At 61.3% G+C, this 26871-nt stretch overlaps 4 protein-coding genes across 7 annotated transcripts in view; 1 reads left to right on the top strand and 3 right to left on the bottom strand.

Moving 5' to 3' along the window:
• The window catches only part of CDK5 (cyclin dependent kinase 5), a 36303-nt gene extending 14829 nt beyond the window's left edge, over positions 1-21474 (top strand). The window contains exons 2-13 of one of the 2 annotated variants that reach the window (XM_076006737.1): positions 16658-16772; positions 17424-17512; positions 17601-17668; positions 17805-17865; positions 17963-18019; positions 19592-19687; positions 19822-19896; positions 20056-20152; positions 20281-20350; positions 20824-20884; positions 20986-21066; positions 21187-21474. In XM_076006737.1, the coding sequence (XP_075862852.1) occupies positions 16736-16772; positions 17424-17512; positions 17601-17668; positions 17805-17865; positions 17963-18019; positions 19592-19687; positions 19822-19896; positions 20056-20152; positions 20281-20350; positions 20824-20884; positions 20986-21066; positions 21187-21273 (879 nt within the window). In that variant the 5' untranslated portion in view covers positions 16658-16735 and the 3' untranslated portion in view covers positions 21274-21474. Of the gene's footprint in view, positions 1-16619; positions 16773-17423; positions 17513-17600; positions 17669-17804; positions 17866-17962; positions 18020-19591; positions 19688-19821; positions 19897-20055; positions 20153-20280; positions 20351-20823; positions 20885-20985; positions 21067-21186 lie in introns of those variants that run through there. The other variant, XM_012786172.3, reaches the window with a different exon arrangement.
• Positions 9-12599, bottom strand: SLC4A2 (solute carrier family 4 member 2). Its single transcript, XM_012786142.2, has 22 exons — positions 12486-12599; positions 10487-10652; positions 10085-10326; positions 9892-10007; positions 8261-8493; positions 8023-8165; positions 6783-6963; positions 5504-5639; positions 5240-5405; positions 5042-5156; positions 4705-4889; positions 4319-4544; positions 4008-4223; positions 3777-3925; positions 3480-3674; positions 2190-2444; positions 2000-2089; positions 1632-1798; positions 1005-1258; positions 753-922; positions 334-507; positions 9-254 (listed from the first exon to the last, which is right to left on the bottom strand). The coding sequence occupies exons 1-22, from the start codon at positions 12534-12536 to the stop codon at positions 174-176; spliced, it is 3711 nt and encodes a 1236-aa protein (XP_012641596.2). The 5' UTR covers positions 12537-12599; the 3' UTR covers positions 9-173.
• Positions 12546-12596, bottom strand: LOC142872952 (solute carrier family 4 member 2 upstream open reading frame). The gene has a single exon (XM_076006738.1). It carries the CDS (start codon positions 12594-12596, stop codon positions 12546-12548), a length of 51 nt encoding a protein of 16 aa, XP_075862853.1.
• Positions 21475-21763: 289 nt separating the features above from the next.
• ASIC3 (acid sensing ion channel subunit 3) lies at positions 21764-26191 on the bottom strand. 3 transcript variants are annotated; one of them, XM_012786181.2, is made up of 11 exons: positions 25661-26191; positions 24859-25009; positions 24461-24588; positions 24123-24318; positions 23980-24036; positions 23734-23881; positions 23367-23458; positions 23210-23289; positions 23043-23114; positions 22833-22891; positions 22473-22710 (listed from the first exon to the last, which is right to left on the bottom strand). In XM_012786181.2, the coding sequence occupies exons 1-11, from the start codon at positions 26189-26191 to the stop codon at positions 22533-22535; spliced, it is 1692 nt and encodes a 563-aa protein (XP_012641635.2). In that variant the 3' UTR covers positions 22473-22532. The 3 variants fall into 3 exon arrangements, with proteins under 3 accessions (XP_012641636.2, XP_012641635.2, XP_012641634.2); XM_012786180.2 differs by having other exon boundaries at positions 22523-22690; XM_012786182.3 differs by lacking the exon at positions 22833-22891 and having other exon boundaries at positions 21764-22690.
• Positions 26192-26871: the final 680 nt, after the last annotated feature.

Genomic DNA, 26871 nt, shown 5'->3' with positions numbered 1-26871 from the left:
GCCAGGGGTAGGTAGGGGCTGAAGCACTTTACTGCCAGGGTGGGGGGGGGAGAGGTGACTTTAAATTATTCACTTAAATAAAAACAAGGAAGGACGGGAGAGAGATGGGGAGACCCATCCCACAGCCTGTTCCCTCGGTCCATCAGTCCCTTGGCTGTCCCTCCGGGTGGCAGCTACACAGGCATGGGCATCTCATTGTACTCATCCACACCTTCCCGCTCATCAAACACGGGCTCTGCCTCGTTAGCATCCAGCTGTGAGAGGAAGATGCATCAGGAAGGGAAGGACAGGAGGGGCCAGGAGTGTCTGAGGGGGGCAGGGTGGAGTCCTTACACATTTCATCTCTCGCTCGGTGAAGATGCGGGTGAGCACCACCATGCGGAGTGGCACCGTGAGGATGAGGATGAAGGGAAAGGCCAGGGAGGCAGCTGTGGACATGACGGCCCAGAGCAGGGCCAGGCAAAGCAGCTGCAGGGCCGTGAACAGGTGCATACGGAGGGTCCGGACCTGGGGGGCAGAGACAGGTGAGCCAGGCTTCTCCCCCTACCGGCCACGTCCAGAGGCTGGGGACTCCACCCTCTCCTTGGAGGTGGGATGGAGGCACCTTCTCAGGCACTTGCAGAGCCTATTCTGTACAGAGTGGAGGTGGGGGGCTGACTGAAGTGGGTAGATGGAGAGGGGGAGATGGAGGGTGACCCAAGTAAACGAGCGCTGGGCAGAGGCCCTGGGACCCTTTCCAAGCCAGAGCTCACCTTCTTGACATACGTGACATCCGGGTGGTGTTTGGGCGGCATGAGCAGCAGGTGCAGCCGCTCATAGAACTGGATCCCATTAAGGGAGGTAACTCCCATGTACAGGAAAATTCCGAAGAGCACAGCCAGGGGGATCTGCCGAAGCAGATCCCCGATAACCATGGAGAGGCCTGGGGGGCATGAGAAACAGTTGGTCCCAGGGTTCCCAGACCCCAGGGAACCTACTGGGCAGGGTAGGGAGAGGCCACATACCCACAAGCAGGGCAACCAGCAGCCCCGTCACCCTCTGCTCCTTGACCTCCTGAATCTTAGGCTTGTCCCCAGGCGCCACAGCTTTGCTCATTACGGTGAGTGCGTTGGCATGAGTGACAGAGCGGACGGTGGCAGCAGCCAACCAGGGCAGGCCAAAGAGGGCACAGATGCCACCCATGGCCACGATGAGCAGCAGGTCCAGGTGGAAGCCGGAGCCCTTCTGCAGCATGCGCTCCTTCTTGGAGATGATCAGCCTGAGGGCGGAGGGAGGGGCAGGGGGCGCTCCCTAAGTCCAGGGCCACATGGCTCGGCCCACCACATCTTTCCCAAACGCCCTGCCAGTCCCTGGTCTGCTCGTGGAACCTGGTGGTCCTGTGCATTCCGTAAGGACTAGAATTCCATCATGGAGCTGAACCTGCACCCCCAGCTCTGTCCTCCAGCACAGCTCCTACCAAGCACTGCCAGGCCAGCCTGGCCAGCCTGCCCTCTGTTCCCACCACAGCAAACATCAGGTGGATTTTCTGCTGCCTACAAAGTAAACCAGCAGCAACCCGGTTCTCTGACCCAGTGCGGCTCTGCTTCCCACGTGGAGTTCCCCAGGCTGGCCCCTCAGCTAGGACCACTCACGTGGTGATCTGCGTCTCCATGAAGATGAGGATGAAGACGAGGATGGCTGGCAGCAGGCTGGCAACCATCATCCACACAGGGAAGGGGCTCTTCTCCCCCAGCGGGTTGATGACCCAGCCCCGCTTTTCTGGGGCTGTCACTGAGAATCCACTGGGCACGCTCAGCTTCTGCAGGGCAGATGGTGTGGGGACACCAGATGATGTGGGGCAGGTGGGGTGAACACAGAGGGCAGGCCATGGAAAAGGCTTGGTGCCTACCAGCTCAAAGACAGGCTGGGCTGGGGACTGGTGGAGAACATCCAGACCCTGAGTGGTGGAGCCAGCCTGGTGCCAGGCGGCAGCACCTCACTGCCATGTGCACCACCTTACCTGGGTATAGGTGTCCTCGATACTGTAATCCACAAGCACCATGATGAGGATGGCAATGGGCACCCCAAAGTCCCCAATCACCCGCCGAATCTGAGTGGGCAAGCACAGTGCTCAGAGGCCACCATAGCCCCTCATCTCTCATCAGCCCCCTTCCTGCCCCCAGCTCCCTCCAGCCTTCAAGATCACACACCCGGCCAGGGAAGAACCGGCTGTTCTTGAACTTGCGCAGAAAGAAGGCGATGAAGAAGGTGCCAGCCATGAGCACCAGCGACAGCAGGGCTGTGTTGGGCTGGCCCTGGGGCCTCCCCTGCCCAGACTGCCTGGCTGAGCTCCTATTGCCTGGCCCCAGCGTAGGTTCTGCCCCAGCCCACGTCATGTTCTCGCTGCTGTCAGCCTCTGAACTGTTGGAAACTGAGCAGCCGTGCAGGGGGTGCTCCTGGAAGATCTGGAGAGAAAGGGGTCACGCAAGATTCTCACCAGCTGGACCACAGACCTCCAGGGCTTGGCTGTACAGTGAGTAAGGCGGGGTGGGGCAGGCCAGGGGACAGGCCCGCCTGCCTTCAAGGAGCTTATCTTCATGCCTGTAATCCTAGCACTCTGGGAGGCCAGGATCGCTCAAGGTCAGGAGTTCAAAACCAGCCTGAGCAAGAGTGAAACCCTGTCTCTACTAAAAATAGGAAGAAATTAATTGGCCAACTAAAAATATATAGAAAAAATTAGCTGGGCATTATGGCGCATGCCTGTAGGCCCAGCTACTCGGGAGGCTGAGGCAGGAGGATCGCTTGAGCCCAGGAGTTTGAGGTTGCTGTGAGCTAGACTGACACCACAGCACTCTAGCCCGGGCAACAGAGTGAGACTGTCTCAAAAAAAAAAAAAAAAAAAAAAGACAATGATGCAGAGAACCAGTTGTAAGCACATTGTGGGATTAAGAGGGCGGAAGGGGCTGGTCTATGGCAGGCAGGTGGGGAGTGTGACATCAGCCAGGCCCGAAAGGTAGTTAGGGGCATGAAGGAGGAGGACGTGAGCAAAGAGGACCAGGGGTGGCCCATCTTGAACCTGTCGCACACATATGATTCCCAGAGTGTGACTGTGTTTGTCACCTCTGGGGCCTTTCCCGTTCTATACTCCTGAATCACCTGATATTGTAACAAAAGTATGTGTTACATTTGTTATTAAAAACACATGAGCTCTAAAACCAAACTAGAAAAAAATATTTAACAAAGAAAAAAACCAAAATGTGAGTTTTTAAAAGACTGATCTGAAGCCCTGGTGTGTGCTGGCCACAGGGAGACTAGGGCAGGGGTGGGAGGAAGAACAAGCCCTGGCTCTTGGGCGCTGTGGACGCAAGCCCAGGGGACACCTGGACGAGCCTGGCCCCACACTCGGAAGGAAGGATGAAGGGACGGGCCGGCATGCCCCCAGCTCCCTCTGGGCCTGAAGCCTCAGCCCTCCCAGCTCAGCTCTTGGTAGGCCTGCCCACCTTCACCAGCTTGTAGAAGGTCTCATAGATGAAGATGAGTGAGATGAGGAAGGCAAAGATCTCCTGGGTGAAGCGGGAGACGAAGCGGACCAGGAAGCTCCCCTCCAGGGCCACCATGAGCAGGGCCAGCAGCACCAGCCAGAAGCCGATCCACACGCGGCCCACCAGGTACTCCAGGTGGTTGCTGCTACAGAACTGGGACGGGGCAGCAGTCAGGTCCAGAGCTCAGGGTGCGGGACCCTGGGGACAGGTGTCCAGCGCAGAGAAGGCAGCTGGAGCTGGGAAGGGAGCCCTCACCGAGAAGAAGGCCTCCTCAAAGACCAGCAGGGGTCCCGAGAAGCCGATCACCAGCAGCGGCTGGGCACCCAGCAAACAGAAGACCACGCCCTGGAGCGCCGTGGACATGATCAGTTCCGACACCCCTATCAGGTCCTGCGTCTTCTCTCCTGGGGGCACAGGAACCAGCTCAGGAGCTGGTGGCCAGTGGCCCTGGGCCGCCTCCCACCCCCGCCTGAAGCCTTTCCTCACCCAGCAGCCCCCCGAAGGTGATGGCAGGAGACAGAGCGGCAAAGTAGATGAAGATGACTGCAGCCAGGCACTGTGGGTCGAGCGCGTCTCGGAAGTCGCTCAGGTAGTGGGGGTAGCGGCGCCGCACGTCACGGATCAGCCCCCCGAAGGGCCGGCCCGTCCGCCGAAGGGGATCGTCTTCTGCCACACCTACCACCTCTACCATCTGCAGGAGCGCTGCAACCCAGGCCTCCGTCAGGGCGCCCCCACCGCTCCTGCCCACCGCCCTCCTCCAGGTAGCCCCAGGCGGCTGGGCCTGTGCTGGCCCGTACCCTTATCTTGGGAGGACTTGGGCTCCAGCCCGGCTCCTGCGGGCAACAGCCGGCCCTGCTCCTCCCGCTTTTTGAGCATCTGGCGCTGGAAGTGAGCGACTGAGCGCAGCAGCTCCTCGCCCTGCACCTCGGAGGGCGGCAGCACCACGCTGCAGTCCAGGAAGGCGTTGATGGCAGTCAGCAAGTCGTCCCGCTCGTCGGCCAGGTAGGCTGCCTCGTGGAATTGCTGCCAAAGCAGGACCGGGATCGGGGAGGGACCAAGGGGGCCTGAGGGCCTGGAGACGGGGCTGGGCAAGGTCAGTGGAAGGAGTGGGGCAGCCACAGGGGCCAAGGCTGGCCCAGGATGGGCTCCAGGGAGCAGGGCCCAGGCAAGGAGGGGAGCTGACCTTATCGGACATGAGGGTGGAGATGGAGCGGCCGATCTCGTGGTAGTCCATGTTGGCACTGCTCGGGCCCAGCAGCAGGAAGAGGAAGCGCACGGGCACCGGCACCTCCAGCACCGCGTCCAGCTCCACGGCCTCCCGCAGCCGCACGAAGGCCATGGTGGGGCGGGAGAGGAACTCCACGCAGCCTAGGGACGGGGGCCGGCATGGGCAAGAGCAGGGCAGCCAACGGCCTTCCAGCCCCAGCCCAGGGTGGCACCAAGGCAGGGCCCAGAAGGTTTCACACGGCCTTGCCTAAGGCCAGACACCCAGCCCGCCACCTAGGACTCGCCCCACGTACCCACGAGGACCACAGTGGCCTCGGCATTCTCCGGGATCTTCTCCAGCAGCTTCAGCTCATGCTTGGACTTGGAGCGAGTGATGCCAGCCGGTGGTGCCGGAGGAGGCAGCTCGCGCTGGCGGGACACAGAAGGGAGCTGACTCACCAGGCTCCTCCCAGCCCGCAGCCAGCCCCAGGCAGGGCCTGTATGCCCCTCACCTCTCGCTCGACCTCCAGCCGGGTCTCAGGAACACCTCCAATGAGAGGCTCGGTGACGTGGGGGTCGCTCTCAGCCCCCTGGCCATGGTGATGCCCCAGCAGGGAGCCCAGGGAGCCCGCTGAGATGTTGCGGGGGAAGGAGAAGTCCTTCTCATCACTCGGGTGGCTGGTGGGGCAGAGGGCAGTGACATTAAGGAAGGTCAACAACAGGGGCTGGGGCAGGCGGGCGAGATGCCATGGGCTCCCCTTCCCCAAAGGACCAACCTGTGTTTCAGCAGCAGGGCCCGCAGCACGTTGGCTCTGTCCTCGGCCTTGATCTGGTCAGAGATGACCATCTGCTCCACCACCTGGTGGGCCACCCCAGGCAGGGTCTGCTGGTCCAGATCCAAGAGCACAGCCCCTGGGACAAAGACAGCAGGGAGGTGCCTAGTATCCCCCAGGCAAAACCAACAGTGGGGCACAGAATGGGAGGAAGAGCTGGGGACAGGTGGGGACAGCCAGGTGCGTGTGCTCTGGGGATGGAGTGCCAGCCTACAGACCGAGGACCGGGGCTCTACTCCTGGCTCTGTCACTCTAGCCTAAGTCACATCACCTCTCTGACCTACTTCTCCCCACCCCATCTCCCGGCAGGAATGCTGAGGGGCTCAACAGAGGCACCGAACCTTAGTTATCAGAGAGTGCCAGACACTCCTTCCAGGGGGCGCCCAGCCTCCACTGGGACGTCCAGGCTGCCTCCCGCTGACCATCACTCTAGGGTCCTAGTTCTACCCTCTGGAACGCGACACAGCTGGTCTGTGGCCTTGTTAACGTGACAGCCCCCAAGCCATCTAAAGGTGTCCCTGCCACTCCAGGCTTCTCAACTTCCCTGTCACTTCCATAAGCCCAATAGCTGCACCAGGCAGCTTCTAGACCTCCAGCCACCATTTCATATAGAAATGAATGTCCCTTCAAAGGCTACCAGGTTATTTACCCGGCAAGGTCAACACTGAGGAATGCAGAACTAAAGAACAAACAGAACCAAAGGCCCCTGAGCTGCCAGAGAGCACGAAGCCTAGCGCTAAAGCTCTTGTGCTCTGCGCTGTACCCAAAGCGCTCAAGCCTCGCTCAGAGCCTATCTACTCTTAGTTTGGGAGCAATCGTAACAGCAGGTTTCTAGGCCCTCAGCTGCTTGGAAACAGGCCCCCAGAATCGCTAAGATGGCAACAAGGCATGCCAGGAATTTCAACAAGCTTTACGTCAAAATGGCTTAAAAACGTTTTAGCACCCAAACACATCAGCTTCAGTTATCTGAGAATATCAGAGAAGCTGCTTACTGAAAATGCAGATGCCAGACAGACGGGTCAACCCTGCCTGCAGTCACGCAAGGAGCCGCGGTCTGCGTGACGTCGCCGAGAGGGAGGCTGCTCCCTCCTGGGCTCCGCTGATATCATACCGCGTGTGGCTCAAGAGGATTAGGGAGTATTTGGGCCTCAGAGATCAGGCCCGGCAGCAGACAGTTCCTGGGGCAAGCAAGGATGGGCAGGGTGGGAGGGGAGCCAGGTACCATGGGCTAGGGTCCGGCGGAGCTCCAGAAGGCTGCGGAAGGACAGGGAGGCCACGTGCGGCTTCCCCCAGCGCTCTGTCTCCTCCTCCACGTCCTCCTCGAATTTGATCCAGCGGGCCGTCTCTCGCCACTGGGGCTCCTGGTTTTTGTCCAGCAGCAACTCATTCAGCTCCACAAACACCTTGGGGCGAGAGGAGAAGGCACTGCAAGGTACAGTGCGATCGAGGACCTCGCCAACGGCCAGAGATAAATGCCATCAGGAGGGGACAGGCGACCCTGGAGAGCACAGTGGGTGGCAGCGTGGGTCTCATAGCCTGGGGGACCCTGGACAAGTGACTAGCCACTCTGAGACTGTTTCCCTCATCTGGAAAATGGAAATAATAACCCGCCTCAAGGAGCTCTTAAAAGGATTAAAAGAGAAAGCACGTAAAACACTTAGCAAGCGACGTGACTCACAGTATGAGCTTGATAAATAAACGTCACTGCATGTGAAAACAATGGGGTTTTGTGATTCCATTTGTATGTATTCAAAATCTGGCAAAACTAATTGCAAATGACAGAAGAATGGTCACCTCTGAAGGACACTGCCTGACCAGGGCCACGAAAGGACTTCCTGACGTGTGGGAGATGGTCTGTCTCGGCAGCGTGCGTGTGGCTGCCGCCATCTGTGAGCTGGACGCTAACACAGTGCAGTCACTGCACAGCTAATGGCGCCTCAATAAAAAGGACAAATACCACCCTGAGTCACAGTCCAGGACCAGAACCCTGCAGCCTAAGATGGGCAGTATCACCAAGTAACCTTGGCCAAGTCACAGCACCCTAGTTTATGGCTCACACCACCTGCTGTCATCTTCACGGGTTGCTGTATCAAATGAGTACAGAGCTCACTGGGTTTTGAAAAATGAAGCTCAGTGCTGCACACAGCCACCTGCAGCTAAAAAGGTCCCTTTCTTCAAACCAGAAAAAGGCATCTCTTCCTAAAATAGTCATGATACACAAACCCACACACACGACACAAATGGTCATGATACACAACCAATGTCTCAGATGTGAGCCATAATCACAATGCCCAAATCAACAAGCTCTAAGATGGGTACACAGCACTCTTGTGCAGTATACAACCTGCACAACCCTAGGTGGCAGCACTGGTGCTTAAGATTATTGTTGATCTGAGAGGTAGGGGAGGGGCTGTGGGAGATGGAAGAGAGTTAAAGGAAAAGCATGAAGCAGAGCATGGTACCTCGTGGGGCTTGTGGGGGGCCCGGGGCCGGGCCCGAGGTGTGGGGCCAGGCTCCCGCCCATCCCGTCCACTCTGTGCAGACCCTTTGGCATTCTTCCGCACCAAGTGCCGCCGCACCCCAGGAACATCCTCAAACCGGTGACCTACGGGTGTAGAGGGCCAAAGTCGGGCTTCCCCTTCCTCTCCCTCCTTTCCCACCAGCACCAGGCTCGGCCTTGGCCCCGGCCCCAGCACTCACTCTTCATGAGGTCTAGGTCGGCCGTGGCCAGCGTCTGGGCCTCGCTCTCGTCTGTGGGGACACGGGGCAGCAGTGCCTGCTCAGCCCCGGTCATGCTCCCAATGCGCCTCCTCTCCTGAAGGTTGTAGCTGCGATGCCCAGGCTGGCCTTTGGTCAGGGGGCGTCCTGCGGCACCGCCATCGTCACCACCTGCTGTGCCGCTGGCCACGACGACCACCTCCTCCACCAGGGGTCTGGATGGACAGCGCAGCTGTGAGCCCGAGGCAGGGGGCCTCTGCCTCCAAGACTCACGCAGGGGACCCAGGCCCTCCCAGCTGCCACCCTTAGGAGGTTCAGGTGTGGGAGGAGGAAGATTCTGGAAGCAGACTGCCAGCGTTCAAATCCTGGCTCTCCCCTTTCCTGCTGTGTAGCCCCAAACGGTCACCCAAGGCCCCTCTGAACGTCAGCTCCTCGCCGGAAGCTGGGGCTGAGACCCGCCTCCCGAGGTGCGGGGACAGGTGAGATTTCGGAAAAGCCACGTGCAAGGCCTGGTGCATGACAGGAGCTCAGGACGCCGCCTCCCATCAGCCTCGCAGGCACACCCTACCCACAGGACTCAGCGTGTCACAGGGGTCACTTTTAATCAGGAGGAATAAGGTACTCAGCAAAGGGCCTTCATGACTCCATGACTGCAGACAGCTTCCCTGTGCTCAGGAGGAGGTTTCCGCGTCGGCCTCCACGGACTCCAGCCCCTGCTCCTCTCCCTTCTCTGCTGACACTGTGGCCCGGCCCCCGCCCACCCCGCCCCTCTCCCCCAACATCAGGGGCTCCCTAGAGCTCCAGGCCCATGCCCCTCGCATGACCTTCCCTGGCCTCCACCCCCTCAGTGCCCTCTGCTCACACCCTCCCCCTGCAAGGCTTTCTCCCAGACCGGCCCCATCTGCACGCCTGCCCGGGTGGGCCTGGCACTCCCAGAGAGGGCAGCGTGTCCTTTACTTCCCACGGCCCTTCACGCTGCCTGGCACCCAGAAAACAACAGGTCTGCGATAGTAGAGACCTTGAGACTTAATTCAAAGTCATTTCTTCCAGGAAGCTGTCTCTGGCTAGTGCCCCCAAACACCTGCTGGTACCGATGTTCTGCCCAGACCAGGCCGCAGCATGCAGTGAGAGCGTTCCAGTGCCATTTCATGCGACAACATTTGGTTTCCAACCAGGGTGGACTGGCAGCTCCCCAAGAATGAGGGGGGTGTCTCCTATTCCTCTCAAACCTTGGGGGTCCCAGAGGGTGCTGGGGAGTCACCAGCCCAGCCAGCTTCCCTGACTCCACAGGCAAGGGGACGGGCAGGGGGTGGGGTGCAGCTCAGATGGCGCATCTGCTCCATGCCAGGCTAAACCATACTTAAAAACCTCAACTCACACCACCCTTAATCCCTACAACCACCCAGTGAGAAGGTTCTATTGTGCCTGGCTTCCAGATGAGGAGCGTGGGGCTCAGGAAGCTTAAGTCACTTGCCCAGACAGCTGGTGAGGACAGGCCTGGGCTCTGGCCCCCGCCTGGAGATTCCAGGGCTCACACTTTTCCCTGCATCACCACACTGCCCCAGCAGGGGATGCATGCACTTGGGGATGCTTGTTGACTGAGGTGCACTTACCCAGTCTGGGCCCCTTTGGTGGCCCGAGGAGCTGCCTCTTGGGGCAGCGGGGCAGGGGGAGAAGGACTGGTCTTCTCTGCCTTCCGATCAGCGCCTTCATCCTCTTGGAGAAAGAACTGCAACAGGGACCCGAGTGGGCAAGAGAGGCGGGCCAGGGCCCTGCAGACCTCTCCTGGGAGCCCACACCACTCACCTGCACCAAAGAGGGAGTGGAAGCCGGGGATGGCTGCGAGAGGGCCCGAGCCCCCTCGGCCTCACTGGCCTCATCCTCATCTTCCTCCCCTTCCTCAATGGTGGGGGTCTCCCCAGTGGGGGAGGTTCCAGGGCGCCTTCGAGGCTTCCGTCCTGGGCCTTGGGGCGTCTTGCGGCGGCGGGTGTCCGGAGGCAGGTGGGTGGACAGAGGGTGATGGATGTGGTGGGAGGACTGGCGGTGGTCTGTGGGGAGGAGGAGGACTTGGCTGCCAGCAGGCATAGCGCCCCTCCACCCACCATCCCAGCCCCCAACCCTGGCTCCTCCCACTAGGGCCCTGGCCCCTTTCTCTCTGGGCAGTCAAGCCTGAGCCCCTGCCTGTCCCTCCCCTGCTTGCCCCCTCACACTCAAAGTCTTCCTCCCCATAGCTGCGGCCTGGCTCCTCCCCACCGCGAGACCCGGCCTCCTGTAGAATTTCCTCAAACCGCTCCACGCCCAGGGTGCGGTGAAGTTCATCTTCCTCCTGCTCGGGGAACCCAGGCGTCCCAGGGCCCAAGCTCTCTGGCTCTGGCTGTGAGGAAGAAGGGGTAGAGAAACCCACAGGGGCTCACTGGAATCAGACCCCAAAACCCAGCCTGCCCAGTGCCAGAGACCCAGTGACCCCCAGCAGCTGCCCCTCCAATGCCAGGGACCCAGTGACCCCCAGCAGCTGTCCCTCCAATGCCAAGGACCCAGTGACCACCAGCAGCTGCCCCTCCAATGCCAGGGACCCAGTGACACCTAGGAGCTGCCCCCTCCAACATCAGGGATCCAATCTCTTCCCCAAAAGCCTGTGTCCTGGGTTCCAAGCTGCATCTGGACCCTGGCTGTGCAGTCCCAGAGCAGGTGAAAGGGCCCAGCCTGCAAGTGGCAGCAGAAATCCTGTGTGTCCAGCACCTCTGCAGCCCGGAGGGGGCGTGTGTGAACCGAGCAGTTCACATGGCAGACAGTGAGGAAACTCCTGTTGGCTGGAGGACAGCTGCTGAGCCCAAAAAGTAACTTCTGGAGGCGCCCCAGCTAACTGACCTGGTGTGGCTCTAAGTCAAACACACCCAGCCCTGCCAGGACAGGGAAGTCTGTGCTTCACCTAGACAGCCACAGCAGAGCCCCCATTTGGCCCTGGCCCCCTCAGCTGCTCCCTGGCCCCGCCCCTCTCCCCACCCCCACAGCCCCCACCTGAGTCATCCTGCGGGAGCCAGGGAGAGCCCAGCAGCAGCAGCAGCAGCAGCTCGGACTGACTGCAGCGCTTGTGAGAGCCCAGCCTAGCTAAGCGGCGGCAGTGCTGCCTTGCCCGGCAGCCTTGGTCCACCCCCCCACCCCACGGTGTCAGCTCAAGGCGCCACCAAATATTTGCTCAAGAGCTTCTGGACCTGAAGGGCATCAGGACCTCCAAGGGCGGGGTATGCAGCCCCCTCCGTGGCGGTACCAGCAGCTACAGCAAGGAAGAGCCAGGGGAGGAGGGCTAGAGCTGGGAGGAGGCAGGCAGGTCTTGAGGGCAAGGTGGGGACAGGAGCAGCAGGAGCAGGCAGGGACACTGGACATAAGAGGAGGGAGCCAGGGGGCTGGCTTCTCCTCTCTGCGGGGAGGGCCCCTGCCCAGCCTGTCTCGGGGCACCCCATGCACTCAGCTCAGCCTGGCTCCCACCAGAAGCAGCCCAGGTTGGGGAGGAAGGGGGGAGGGGCAGGGAACTAGCTGGGACAAGGGAGAGGGTCACAGGGGAGGGGGGTCAAAGACCCCTCGCACCTGAGGCCGCAGGAGGAAGTCCATGGCTGGCAGGGCAGAACTGGGGAAGGAGGGGGAGGGGACCGGCCGTGCCCCTTCCGAGTCACGTGCCCCAAGGGCCAAAGAGACCAATAACGAAGCTGATTGTGGCACTGGGGTTAATCATTAGACTCCTTAGGAAACTCGGGAGGGGGCCTTGTGGGCTATAGCCACATGGGGGCAGGGAGGGGCGGGCCTGGGTGGCACGTGGGGCCAAGGGGTGGGGCCGGCTGGGCCAGCCCAGTGTGCACTTGACCTCGGATTCTAAGGCCAGGTCAGAGAGGGATAATTAGGTTAGAGACCCAGGGTCCTCAGAGTTCCTCTCTGCTGAGGCTAACCTATTTGGGTCTTCAGTAAACAGCATCAGCTCCCTCCCCAGGAATAAAAGACGCCTGAACCCCAGCCCCCTCCCCCAGCTCCCACCCACCGCACTGCCCGCCCCTCCCCCACCTTCCTGCAAGGTCCGGGCCCAGATGGCAACGCCCCTCCCAATCTACACCACCCCCCCACGTCCCCCCATACGCAGCCCTGGCTGGCGAGGACCCTTGGCAGGATGGCACAGAAGCTAAGGTCAGGGCCGGCTGACCTGGTGGGCAACACTCACCGTTCGGAAAGAATCTGCGCCCGAGGCGGGGCACCGGGGGGCGCTGCTCATGGCCAAATCTTAGCCCTTTTCGCTGTCGCTGCGGCTTTCAGGGCAACGAGGCGGAGGCATAACCTGGGTAGGGGAGAGGCCCGGTCACCATCTGAGAGGGGCAGGCTGGCAGGGCGCCCAGCCAGGGGAGGGAGGGAGCCCGCCTGCCACACCAGCCACGCGGGTCTCTGCGCTAAACAGGCTGTGAGGGGCGTTGAGTGGCCCTTAGAGGTGGCAAGAGCAAAGAGGAGAGTTACTTATGGGAAGAAGAGACAAGAACAAAGAGAGAGAAGAAAACTGAAGAGAAGGGGCCAAAAAGGGCCAAGAGACTGAGCAGAAGAAGGAGGAGGAGAGAGAAGGTGGGAGAGGCCGCAAAAAAAATGTGGGAGAAAGGAGTCAAGGCCCAGTCCTGGAGAGAAAGCAACAGAGACGGGGAGGGCGTGATAAAGAGGAGAGAGAGAAGGGGAGTGAAGGGCCCAGACCCAATGGGAACCCTGCCTGAGGTGGGCCTGAGCTGGGAGGGGTGTGGTGGAGAGAGTGAGACACCCCATGAAGCGAGCAGGGAAGGAGGGGAATGAGAGAACTTGGGGAGAGCCCAAGACGGCAAGCCAAGCCAGGGGTCTCGGCAGGGAAGGGGACCCCCTCCCCAGTGCAGGCCAGGCAGGGAGACTCCCCTCCTCCAGTGGTGCAGGGGCAGGCAGTAGAGAATCAGGCCCCCTGGGTGAAGGGCAGGAGACCAACTCTACTCACTCAGTGGGAGGGAGGAAGGGACAGAAGGTGGGCACAGGCCAGGCCAAGCTTTATAGTGGGGGAGGGGCATGTGACAGGCTGTGAGGGGGTGGGCACAGGAGCCCTGAGGATCTGCCCGAGGGGCAGGCCGGATCCCTCCCCTCCCTAGTCTGGGGACAGGAAAATCTGAGTGGCAGGGCTGCCACCTCCTGGCCCTCCTGACCGTGACTGTAGGGAAGGCTGGGAAGGACACTGGGTGTGCTAGGGGTGGGGGACAGAAGGGGAGCCGTAGGGCTAGAACCCAACTGGTGCAAATCGGGGCACCAATTCCTAGTGGGGGCACCCCAAGGGGGTACCCAAGGCTTTCTAAAGGCAAAAACACCAAAGGTCCCTTGGTGTGGTGTTGGTGAGTCGAGTTGCCCAACTTAGGGGTGAGACAGGTCAGAGTAGGCTCAAACCATACAAATGTGGGGTTCAGCCCAGGGTGGGAGCCTGGGTGACACATTCCTGGCAAGCACTCCGACTCAGCTGACCACTCTCTTCACCCTCCCCATCAGGCCCTCCGCCAGGGCAATCCCGTGGGAGCAGGGGGACAGTCTGGAAAGGGTGTGGGGAGAGCCTGCCCTGAGCACCTGCAGGTGCCCACTCCCACCTCCAGGCTGTGCCCTCCCGTGCTCCTCTGTCATCCCCTCCTCTCTTCATTCACGCCCCTCCGCCCCCTCCCCCGCTGTCCCAGAACACAAAGCAACTTCTGTCCAGAGCATTGGTGCCATAATCCGGGTGGGGGCACATTCCGGGGACCAGCCCCGACCGGCCCGGAGGATTAGCCTTTTTTCCCCCTGCCCAAAGGATTAGCACGTCGGACCCCTACTAGGGCATTAACCACCCCCCAAGTGAATTCGTACATTCCACAGCTCCTTGGAGGAGGGAGGATAAGGTGGACTCTGGATTTCAGGCAGCGTCCCCAACACCTAGCACAGAACTCCCCGCCCAAACAAACCGAACCCAGAGAGTCAGATCCAACTTTGCGGGGTCGTCTTTCCCATCCCCACCCAGCTGCTCCCTCTTCTGCCTCACCCCTAGTCCCCACCTGACCCGCCACCCCCTTTCCCGGCTCCGCCTCCCAACCCAGAGCTTGGGGGCGGAGGCCCCGGGCAACCCCCAGGCCGGGCGCCTGGACAAAACAGTGGGGCCGTGCAAGGGAGTCGCAGGGGAGGTGAGTTGCCTGGAGTGGGAGGGTCGGCGGCACCTCCCCAAGACTACCCCCTCCTGGTGGCAGGGGGCGCGGCACCCGGGCTTTTGGGAACTCGTAGGATGCGAACCCCGGAATGCCCGCTTCCGACTAGCATCCGTTCGCCTCCCCATCCTTCTCCCCAGACCTCGATTCCCCGCCCCCCAGTCTCCGCCCTTTCCTCCACTTCCACTCCCTCCGCACGAGTCCCGAGTTCTCCCCTCTCCTCCCCCTCCCTTCCTCCCTCCGCGGCCCTGGCCCTCCCCCGCCACCACCTCTCCGCTTACCCGCTTGGTCTGGACCTCGCGCCCGGGGGTCTTGGGGTCTCTCCCAGTCCTCCGGCGCCCTCGCGCGCTCCCGACGACTCCCCCGAGCCCACCCTGGGGCGCGCCCCTGCCGCTCCCAACTTCTCCCAACTCAACTTTCCCCCGCGCCGCGGGCAGGCCAGCCCCCTGCGTGCGCGCCCCCCAGCGCACCGTGCGCGGCCCCGCCGCCGCGGGTGGGGAGGAGGGGAGCGGGGGCCGAGATCAGGGCGCGGGCGGGGGCGCGCTTCCTGGCACTGCCCGGCACCGGGAGGCCGCCCCGCTGCCCCTCGCCCCCGCCCCGCAGGCCGCCACCTCGGGCTTCCCCTCTCGGGGCCCAGGCGCCCCGGGGACGCCGTCTCTCGGCTCCATTACGGCGGCTCTGGGCGGAAAGGAGCCCGCCTCACGCGGAGGATCGCAGGCAGGGAAACGCGGGGCGGAAAAAGTAGAAATAGAAATACATCGGGGTCAAGATTTTCTTGCGCCCCTCACTCCGCCCAAATACCGCCAGTGCCTCCAAAAATGCCCCTCTCTTTGCCTGGGGGACGGGTGGCGAGCGAGCGAAAGGGGTGATAGCGACTCGAGCGTGGCTGCCCATTATCCTGAGCTGACCTAGGGTGCCTTCTTAGGCACCCCCCACTTTGCGAGAGGGACAGAGATTCCCGAGACGGCCTCCTTCGTCGTCCCTGTTACCTTCACATTTCCTGGCCACCCTATGCGTGGCCATCACCTATGTAAAGACCTTTGTGTGTGTGTGTTCCCGACTAAATTATAAGTTGTTCCAGATAAAGAATACATTTTTCGTTTCTTCTCTTTAGTCTGCCAAATGGGTAAAGCATAGCATCGTGTGTGCAAAAGCATTCAGATATAAATGAGTTAATCAACAAATGTTTAGCACCAACTCTGGTTCCAGCGCTGAGGAGTGCTGTTTGGAGTCCTTTTTGCCCAGTGCACAGCCCTCAAGAATGCAATCATGAGACAATTAGAGAGCAGCGCAGGATAATCTATAATCAACCCCTTTAAGGAATGAGGTAAAGGCTGCTCCAAGTGTAGTATCTGTCTGTGGTCTTGTCTGTTGAGGGGGGTGACCAGCCTGCCAGCCCTCGTCGGGTCGGCCACACCCTGGCTGACTCCAGTGGCCCAGCTCTGGAGACGGGGACCCCGGGATCCCCCAGGGCTCCGGCCAGTGGCCTCGGCAGGTCAGAGGGCAGCGGCTGGAGTCGCGGGGCGACACACGGCGCCCAGCAGAGAGAGGGGTCTTTGGCGTGTTTTCCCTGCTCGAATCAGCCTCAAACGGGCACATCTGCCTGTCTTTAGCCTGTGGTCAGCTGGCCCCTGTGAGGTCAGCAGCAAGACATGGCTCGGAGCCATTCCCCAATCAATCCCGGAGTCACCCGTGGTCTGGGGAGAGGCGGAAACCCGTGCTGAGAGCGTCAGGAGGTCGTTGGGAACTCAATACCACCAGCCGGGTCAGGGCCGGGCCACTGGGGCCCAGGATCTAGGCCGCCAAACCCCAATCTGAGGGCGCCCCACCCCCACCCGCTGCATTCTGGAACGCGTAGTCCCGGAGCGGCCCTTCTGAGAGGGCTGCTAGCGCGGAAAAGGAATAACAAGAGCGGGGCACGCCGGGAACCTCGGCGCCCAGGCGCGGACGCCAGGAAAGCGGAGCCGCGATGCTTCCTGGGACTTGAAGTCCAGAGTTTGCCTCCGCGGTGGACCCGGAGCCCGGAGTCAAGTGCTGCAGAGAGCCTCGGCGCGGCCTGCTGGGGGTTGTAGTCTTCTCGGCGGCGGCCCCGGGCAGAACTGGGAGAACCTGGCCGTCCTAGGACTACAAGCCCCAGAAGCGCCTGCGCAGGCAGGGGGCGGGCCGGGATGGAGGCAGGGGTGCCGCCTCCTCTGCAACGCCGGGGCTGGAGTCTTAGAACCCAGGGCCCGTAGGGGTCCCCGCGGCTGCCGCGATGCAGAAATACGAGAAACTGGAGAAGATTGGAGAAGGTAATGGAACCAGGAGGTGTTCCTGCAAGGTCTTCTGCAGACCCTTCGGCATTCCTTGCAGCCCTGTCTCCCCTACCATCAGCAATACCTGCGGGCTCAGACCTCAGCACTGGCCGAAGTCCTGGCCCCCTGGCTCAGCGCTTCGTGCAGACAGCAGTTCCCCCACCCCCCACCCCATGTTAGCATTTCCTGCAGACTCCCACTCCCACCCTTAGCGCTCCCTGAAGACCCGACCTCCCAGCGCAGCACTTCCTGCATTTCCCACCCCAGTCTCAGCACCACTGACACAGCCTCACCCCAAACCCCAGCCTCAGTTCTACTTGCAGACCTCCAACCTCATAATTTCTGCAGGTCCTCAGTCCTCTTCCTGACCGGTCCTCACCATTCCCAGATTCTCCGAGCATCGCCTTATTACTGACATCCTCACCCTGGCAGCTCAGGCTCCCCTCCTGCCCAGACCCTGAAGCCTTGGCAGGCACCTCCTCACCCCTGCCCACTTGCCATATCGTCACTCACAAAGCTCTTCCACGCCTGGCCTTTACCGTGAATCCCTTCCCTTGCAGACTCAGTTGTTGCCCCCTTCCTGGAAGGCATTTCCTGGAGTGGGGAAGCTGCCCCATCCTTTCCCTCACCCCTGACCTCCTCCCGCAGGCACCTACGGAACCGTGTTCAAGGCCAAAAACCGGGAGACTCATGAGATCGTGGCTCTGAAACGGGTGAGGCTGGATGACGATGATGAGGTAGGCCTGGGGATGGGGCCAGGGAGGGGGTTGAGGGCTGGCTGGCTGGGATCTGACTGTTGCCTGTCCGGCGCCCTCACACATGCAGGGAGTGCCAAGTTCCGCCCTCCGGGAGATCTGCCTGCTCAAGGAGCTGAAGCACAAGAACATCGTCAGGTGTGTAGCGGCAGGGCAGGGCCATCCTGGCCTGGTGGCCAGTTGGAGGAGGCGGGGGCCTCAGGGGCCAGGCTGATATTGGGATGTTAGGTGCAAACTTGTGCACTTGCCTGGCTGAGCCCTTCCTTTCCCCTAGGCTTCATGACGTCCTGCATAGTGACAAGAAGCTGACTTTGGTTTTTGAATTCTGTGACCAGGTGAAAGGGGAGTGTGAGAGACAGTAGCTTTGGGAGGGTGTAGGGGTCCAAACTGAGGTTAAACTCTGTCCCATTTCCCCACCCCATCCCTTTTTAGGACCTGAAGAAGTACTTTGACAGTTGCAATGGTGATCTCGATCCTGAGATAGTGAAGGTGAGGAGAGTGGTATCTGGGGCACTCCTCGAGGCTAGGGTTGGACTCTGTATTCAGTGTAAGCACTATTTGTTTTTGTTTGTTTGTTTGTTTTGTTTTTTGAGACAGATTTTCACTTTGTTGCCCAGGCTAGAGTGAGTGCTGTGGCGTCAGCCTAGCTCACAGCAACCTCAAACTCCTGGGCTCAAGCAATCCTCCTGCCTCAGCCTCCCAAGTAGCTGGGACTACAGGCATGCGCCACCATGCCCTGCTAATTTTTTGTATATATATTTTTTAGTTGGTCAATTAATTTTTTCCTATTTTTAGTAGAGACGGAGTCTTACTCTTGCCCAGGCTGGTTTCAAACTCCTGAACTCAAACCGATCCACCTGCCTCAGCCTCCCAGAGTACTAGGATTACAGGCATGAGCCACCGCACCTGGCCTGCAAGCACTATTTGAGCACCAAGTTTGGACCCTGAAGCTGGGCATGGTGGCTCATGCTTATAATCCTGGCACTCTAGGAGGCGGAGGCCAGAGGATTGCTTGAGATTAGGAGTTTGAGACCAGCCTGAGCAAGAGCGAGACCCTGTCTCTACTAAAAATAGAAGATTAGCTGGGCATGATGGCTCACACCTGTAGTGCCAGCTATTCCAGAGTCTGAGGCAGGAAGATCATTTGAGCCCAGGAGTTTGAGGTTGCTAGGAGGTAGCTGAAGCCACAGCACTCTAGCCCGGGCAACAGAGTGAGACTCTGTCTCAAAAAAAAGAAAAAAAAAATTGGATCCTGAAAAGGGACACTTTGGGATGTCAGAGAATGAGAAACCCTGCTTCTGCCCTCCAGGGGCCTCTAATCTTAGCAAGCATCATCACATCTGAGAGCAACACTCTGACATCAGTGATATTACTTACACTTGAGAGATGAGAAAATGAGGCTCAAAGAGATACAGTCATTCATTCAGCAGATACTTATTGAATGCTTCACTGTGTACCAGGCATTCTCCTAGGCCCACACCAAGTGCCTTGATCCAGGTTCCAGGAGAACTGGGTCCTGAGCAATGCCGTAGCACGCTATTTATGTTGGTGGCTACAGCGCATTTCAGATGCAGCCAGGAAGGGAAGATCACGGGCTGGGAGGCTCAAAGAGATACAGTCATTCATTCAGCAGATACTTATTGAATGCTTCACTGTGTACCAGGCATTCTCCTAGGCCCACACCAAGTGCCTTGATCCAGGTTCCAGGAGAACTGGGTCCTGAGCAATGCCGTAGCACGCTATTTATGTTGGTGGCTACAGCGCATTTCAGATGCAGCCAGGAAGGGAAGATCACGGGCTGGGAGGGCAGGAAGGCCCATTAGGCTGTAAGGTCCAGAATGGGGTGAGGGAACAGGGCCGGCTTGTTCACTGTTGTCCTTCAAATGCTGGGCACAGTACAAGCAGGTCCTGGACAGTGAGTGAATGGTGTCAGCACCAATGGGTGCTGAAAGGCAGCTGGGGGGTGGAGCAAGGCAGAGGGCGAGGAAGGAGGTGACCCACTATTGGGCACAGGTGCAAGACCAGGGTGTCTGACTCCCTCCTCCCTGCCCTGCACCCCAGTCATTCCTCTTCCAGCTGCTAAAAGGCCTGGGATTCTGTCACAGCCGCAACGTGCTGCACAGGGACCTGAAGCCCCAGAACCTACTAATAAACAGGGTACTTGTGGGGGGAAGGTGGGAGATGGGGGAGGCCGGAGCCAGGGGCTGGGGAGCACTGAGGGGACAGGCCTGGCAGGAGGGAGCCCAAGCTTGCTAAAGGTCTTTCTCCTCGTCCTCTTCCATCCCCCTCAGAACGGGGAGCTGAAGTTGGCTGACTTCGGCCTTGCTCGAGCCTTCGGGATCCCCGTTCGCTGTTACTCAGCCGAGGTGACTGGAGGGTGGGCTGCGGGTTGAGGGAGGGAGTCCCTCAGCTCCTGCCCTGGGACCCGAAGCATTCTTTTCCTCTCCTCTCTGAGCCTCCTTGAACCTCCTCCCCAGCCCTCTAAGTGTCTAAGTGGGGGGTCCCCTCCCGCCGGTCTCCTCCAGGTGGTCACGCTGTGGTACCGCCCCCCGGATGTCCTCTTTGGGGCCAAGCTGTACTCCACGTCCATCGACATGTGGTCAGCCGGCTGCATCTTCGCAGGTGACTCGCGGGGGCATTTTGCCTCCCATTTGGGTTGACAAACAGGGTCTGGAGGGTCCCTCTGGGGGCTGGGTTGAAAGGCGTGGGGTACCTTGGTGTGAGGGGTCTTAGCCCCCACCTTCCCCCAGAGCTGGCCAACGCTGGGCGGCCTCTTTTCCCTGGCAACGATGTTGATGACCAGTTGAAGAGGATCTTCCGATATCCTTCTACTTCCCTCTGCCTCGAGCCCTCTGGAAGGGGAGTGAGGGTGGGCTGGCCTGGCCTGGCCAGGACGGCGGGGTCTCAGAGCTTCTCCCGGGGGCGAGCGGGGAGAGCAGGGGGCTGGACACCTGACTGTAGGCAAGCAGGGTGCTGGGGGCAGAGGCCGAGAGAGCGCTCCTCCAGACAAGCCACGGATGCTTGGGGTGCAGGAGCCAGAGGGTGCAGGGCGGTTTTGTGGGAGTAAGGCAAGAGGGACTGGCCCATCAGGACCAGACGTCAGGACGTTGCCAGGTGAAGGAAGCTGGGGGGCCAAGTGGGGGCCAGCCTCTGTCACGGCGAGCGAGGAGGAATGGGCTGAGAGGAGGCCAGGGTGGGGTAAAAAGTGCCCCCAGGAGGGGAAGGGCTCCTCCCCCTCCCCTGAAGGTACAGACGAGGCCCTTTCTACGAGTGATCCTTGACCCCGTGGACACGCTGCTGGGGACGCCGACTGAGGAGCAGTGGCCCTCCATGACCAAGCTGCCTGACTATAAGGTATGACGGGGTGGGGGTCATGGTTCATTGGGGTGTCTTCCATGTTCCTAGCAGCCTGCACACCCCACACCCCTGGTCTGCCTCTCTCTGCCCCCCCACAGCCCTACCCAATGTACCCAGCCACGACATCCCTGGTGAATGTGGTGCCCAAGCTCAATGCCACAGGGAGGGACCTGCTGCAGGTAGGTGACCAGGGTTAGAGGCTGGGGTCCAGACACTTGTCCAGAGGGACTAGAGGACGGTGGGGCTCTGGGCAGCTGGCCTGTCCTAAATTGACCACTACCTTTCCTCCCTGTCTCCAGAACCTTCTGAAGTGTAACCCTGTGCAGCGCATCTCAGCAGAAGAGGCCCTGCAGCACCCATACTTCTCTGACTTCTGTCCCCCCTAGGCACCAGGACTGCTGGCCGCCAGGCTGGGGCCTGGCCTATTTAAGCCCCCTCCCGGGAGGGGCGGGGCCCGTGGGTTCGCGGCTCACATGCTGAGCTCCAGCTGTGCTGGGCCTGGCCACAGTGGAGGTGCCCAAGCCCGTGTTCGTCACTCCCTCCGTGGACTTTATTTAATTTCATAAATTGGCTCCTTTCCCACAGTCTGGCTGGTGTGGTGTCCAGTGGCTCTGCAGGGGTGTGGGCTGGGGGTCTCTGCTCTGCAGCCCTGCCTCCAGCTCAGGTCAACCCACTGTCCGCTGCTTGGCCGCCCTCCAAGGGTCCCGAGACTGGAAGCTGGAGTCTATGACCCACCCCTCACTGCTGGGGCAGAGCAGCCTGTCCCTGCACAGCTGCGTTCATGCACACCCCTCCCTTCCTCCACCTGGGAGCGTGGCGGCCAGCGCCTGAGAGCAAGGATGGGCTTCCCCCAAATGGGGAGCAAGGGGCCTCCACTTGTGGTTCTCCATATCCCACGTGGACCCTCCTGTCCCTTTCCTCCTCATGCCCCCTTACTCAGGCCTGCAGGTGGGGAAAGAGGGACCCAAAGGTGTGGTTCCAGCAGGAACCCCACCACCACCCCACATTTGTCAGTTCTTCAATGTCTGGGATGCAGAGAAAGAAAGGGAAATTGAGCCTATGGCTGGGGCCTGGTGTGTCCTTACTGGCAGGAGGGGGAAGGGAGGGCACACCCCACCCCCATGTTCTTAGGCGGGGGCCTTCGGCTCTTGTGGGAGGCTGGGGAAGCAGGAACCGGGCCATGGAGATGGGCTGTGTGCCACGCTTGGTCCCAAGTGTGAGAAAAGGAGTCATGGTCTCCTACGGCAGGACGATAGCTGTGTTCTTGGGAGTGGAATGACCTCCCCATCCTTTCCCTGCTTCCTCCCCCACTCCCAGCCCTGCCCTCACTGCGTGGGCACTACCTACTGGCTGGCTCCTCTGTCCTCACCCCCAAGCTCTGGGCGTGGGCAGTGCCCGTCCTTCCTTCCCTCTGAGACGTCAGTCTGATAGACTCGTTCACACCAAGTGCCCATGCCTGATGTCCTCGTACTCCCATTCTCTCCCAGGGATTCGTGGGGTTAACTGGGGCTCAGCTCCCCGTTTCAGAAGCCATACCCAAGGGGACGATGGGTGGCAGAGGGCTTCTATGCCTGAGTAGGGCTGAGCTGGGCCTGGCTGGTCTCTCCCCGGTAAGAGGAACACCTGAGGCTGATGCATTAAGACTTTATTGGGGTGAAGATGGCAAAGCTCTGCAGGCTGGGCGTGTCCAGGATGCCAACGTGTGGCCCCGAGAATACGCAGGTCTAGAGGCGCGTGACAAGGTAGCAAGTGCGGTGGGAGGCAGAGAGAGTCTTGGTGACGGCACAGGGAGGGGTGGGAGGCCTGTGGGACACACCACAGTGCTGGGGCCAGAGGCCTTCACACCCGCTGCCCTGCTCCTGCCCCTGTCCTCCTGGACCTGGAATTCGCCCCTGGACTGGACCTGCCCGATCTCCCTTGGCCTTAGGGGGCCATGTGGCGTTACCTGGGGCCCAGGCTGAGGTGGGGGACTTGGGTTCGATGGCCGCCCAGCCCTTCCTGAAGCTGTGGGAGGAGGCAGAAGGTCACAAGTGGGGAGGGGCCTCCTCCCAGCCACCATTCAAGGTCACTGCACACCCCTCCCCTGCCACTCTGCTTTTCCTCATGAAGGTAGGGAGGATATTCTAGGGTTGGGGGGGTGCGAGGAAGCTGTTACCAGGTTGGTGCTGGAGTGCTTTTGGGAGCGCCTTCGATTCCAGAAATACCCCAGGACCCTGTCTTGGAACACCTGGAGGCAAGCAGCAGGGAAAGGTGGCCAGTGCACACCTTCCCCCTGCGTCCTAGCGGTGCACTCCTCCCCTCCCCAGAGGGGCCCTGGCCCACCTCACAGAGGTAGTCTAGGATCTCAAGGATGGTGAGCAGGCTGGCCCCAATGAACAGCCCCATCTGGCCCCCAATGTCACCTGTGGAGACAGGGTCACTTTTCAGGTCACAGCCACCTGCCTTGCCTACACCTCCCTAGCCGGGGCGCTCTGCACACCTAGCAACGCTGACATTTCGTAGGCCTTCTTCTGCTCCACCAACTCGTAGTTGAGGGCCTCAAAGAAGATGTCCAGGACCAGCACGTTCTCCCTGGAGGAAAGAAAGGCCTCGAATGTTCTCTGGACACCCCCAGGTGCCAGCTGCTGGCAAGAAGGCAGTGTGGGAACTCTGGCTCCTTCCAAGACCCTGGGAGGGGCAGGCAGCCCGGGGGGAGAGGTTAAGCAGCCGGCGCGCAGGCGCAGCGCCCATGGGACGGTGTCCAGCCCGGGATGTGCGCGCGAGGGCTCGGCCCAGCCCGCCCGCCCCGCCGGAGCCTGTCAGCCTGCTCGGGGCCGCCCGCCCCGGCCCGGCCCGGCCCAGCTCACGCGATGTAGGCCTCGCTGCGGTTGAATTTCCGGGCCAGGTAGCGGGCGGCGGCGCGGCTCGGGATCCGCACCATGGAGAGCTCCTTGGCGTAGCGCGTGCTGGCGCAGGGGTTGGGGCAGGCGCACGCGTCCTTCCGCTGCATGGCGTCTGCGGGCACGGGGCGGGTCAGCGCCGCCCGCCCGGCTCGGGGCAAAGGCGAGGCGGGGCGGGGTGGGGAGGTGGAGGCGGGCGAGGCTCGCCCTTACCCAGTGCCGCGCTGGCGCAGTCCTTGTGCTGCTGGGGGCTGCAAACTGGCGCGCTGCCTGGGGCGGGGTGGGGAAGAGACGGCGTCAGGGGCGGCCCAGCGCCCTGGCTGCCCACAGGACGCAGCCCCTTCTCAGCCCCTTACCAGGCATGTGCATCATTCGACAGCCGCACTTCCGAGCCACGTAGCGGGTCTCGCAGACCAGGCGACACCCCGTTAGGCTATAGGGAGGGCTGCTGCTGGTGCTGGGGGGACCAGGGGGATCAGAGGGCTCAGGCTCAAAGTCAGGGTCCAGAGACACGGAACTGCAGTCACCCCAGGGCGGTGGCAGGAAGCTCAGCTGTGGAGGGACGGGTCAAGGAGGCTCTGGGAGAGGGAGGTCCTGGGGTGGAGGCCCAACAGGCCTGACACTGAGGGTTTGGGGTCTGCGGTGTCGTGGGCACCTTGGGGGGGTGGGGGTTTTGAGGCACAGGTGAGGATACTTGCTGCTGCTGGCAGGACACGAAAGTCTGGTAGCCGGGGGCCACCCCAAAGCCCAGCTGGTCGATGAGGGGCGGCTCCTCCTGGCTGTGGATCTGCACCCGGATCCCCACCTCAAACAGCGTCTCCTCTGCGGGACAAGGGCCTTTGAGGCCTGAGGCCCCTCTGTCAGGTCTCCTGTCCCAGCCAGGCAAGACCTCTCCTGAAGCCCCCTACCCCCAGGACTGGGATGAGCCAACCCTGCCCCTTTTCACAGGAAAGGGCATGCTTCTGGGTCCCATCCTGGCCTCCTCCCTCCTCTCCTTCCCCTAGCTTTTTGCACTCCATCCGTGTTCTCCAGCCTTGACATGTGCTTCACGCCCACGTCCCTAGCCCCCCAGCCTCACATGTGTGCTCATACCCATGTCCTTCCACATGGGCAGATACTCCTCCTGCTGCACGTCCAGCATGATCTCCAGCCCATTGCCGGCGCCACCCTTGGTGATGGTGAGCAGCTCTGCCCCGTCAGCGCCGGAGTTAAAGGTGTAGCACTGCCCCATCCGGGTGAAGATCTAGGGACGCGCAAACAGGATGACCTTCCTCTCCCCCAGGAGAGGCAAGCACGTGGGCTGTGGGAACTCTCCCCTTCTCATGCTCTGTTTGGGTCTCTTCTCTGAATACTGCAGCCCGAATCTCAATGCCCCCAGCCCCACCCTCCATTGGGGCACATGTAGTTGGACCCTTTTGGGGGGAGCCCACCACTCCACTTCTCCACCCCCCCACCCCACCCCAAAGCCCAGGGCACAGCCCACAGGGCAAGTATTTCTCTGGGGGCTGGGATAAGAGGAGATGGGTCCCAGGTGCCCTCTGGAATGCTGAAAGGCAGATGCAAAGCAAGTCCCTTCCCACTGGCAGAGAGAGGGGTCTGCTGCCCCAGAACAGCCCCACTAGGGAGACTTTCTCCCACCCTCAGGAGCAGGGTCTCCACAGGCCAGACCATGGGCCTGGAGCCAGCCTGGGGCATGTCCCTCCCAAGGAGGACTGCTTCCCTGGCTGGACAGAACGTAGCCTGTGTGTGCAAAGGAAGGGATCCCTGGGCAGAGGGTGTTAAGGTTCTCCGACTTTGGGGGAGCCTGGCTGGCAAGGCCAGGGATTCCGGGTGCTGGGCAGGGACCAGCTGCCCTCTGGGTCCCTGGACAGGACAGGTAGGGCAGCCAGCTCACCGCAGTGAAGTTCTCAGGCCCACACGGTTGGCCGCGGTAGCTGCAGTCCAGCAGCATGTCATCCAGGGTGTGCCCAGCACGGGCGTAGAGCTGTGCCATGTCGAAGGTGGGACTGGGCATGAAGCCAGGCAGCGCAGGGGGCCGGCCCAGGGCACGTAGGAAGGCCGTGTGCTCCGCGGGGTCCAGGCCCAGCAGCGCGGGCCCGGCCCAGTGCAGGTCATTGTGCGTGAGGCGCGAGCGGCGCAGCGGGTTGATGTTGCAGAGGGTGATGGCCGGGAAGGTGAGCCGGTGGCTTTCTCGCTCGTCCAGGGCTGTCTGGTGGTGGAACTCCTGGTAGTAGCTCACTCTATCAGCCACCTGGTAGAGGAAGGTGGCCACCGACAGGAGCACGGCCACGGCCCACAGCCCCCGGCGCACAGTCAGTCTCCCCGGCCCGAAGACGTGGCCCAGCCCGTGCAGCGTGCAGCTGCTGGCGAACACGCGGAGGTCCGAGGCCCGCAGCCGGGCCTCCTCTGGCCCTGGGGGCTTCATGGCCAGAGCCCAGGGAGAGCTGAGCGACCGCGAGGGCTGGGGGCTGGTGACCAGCTACAGGGGCTTGGAAGGAGCGAGAGAGGGTCAGTGGGAAGGCTGGGAGGGTTGAGACAGGATTCTCGTGTCCAGGCAGGGGCTGCTGCAGGTGAGGCAGGGGGAGGAAAGGAGAGGAGTGGGTGGGAGAAGAGTCAAGGGTGAGAGGTGGGAGGCGCTGGCCTGGTGGGCTTCGAGGTAGTGACCTGGGTGGTCCAGCTCGGCCTTCCGCAGGAACAGGCGGTGGCTCCGCTGGGCCAGGGGGCTCCGCAGCCAAGGCCAGGTGGGGCGCAGCCAGCCGTGGCAGGCAGGGGCTGCTGAGTGGCGCTGGGGCGGTGCTGAGCTGAGCTGCCGCAGAGGATTGGGTTTCAGCAGCGAGGGGGGCAAGGGGCTGGCTGAGCAGCCTGGGGGGCGGGGGAGGTCCCTGGGGCCCCAGGCTAAGCCATTAGTGCAGCGTGGGGGGTGCGTGGCTGTTGGAGACTAGAGGCGCCAGGAGGAAACCACAGCGATCCTGGCTAGGGCTTCAGGGGAGCCCAGAGGTAAGTTGGGTCTGGGGGTGCTTTGGGGCCTTCTAGGTTCCAGTTGCAGCCCCTGTATGTCAGGCCCGAGGGTCAGTCGCTGACCCTTGGCCTGGCTCCTCCATCCTT

Source organism: Microcebus murinus, chromosome 9, assembly GCF_040939455.1.
Source record: "Microcebus murinus isolate Inina chromosome 9, M.murinus_Inina_mat1.0, whole genome shotgun sequence".
NCBI classification, from domain to species: domain Eukaryota; kingdom Metazoa; phylum Chordata; class Mammalia; order Primates; family Cheirogaleidae; genus Microcebus; species Microcebus murinus.
Note: the sequence above shows the minus strand (reverse complement) of the source record. Positions and strands in the feature narration are given on the sequence as shown.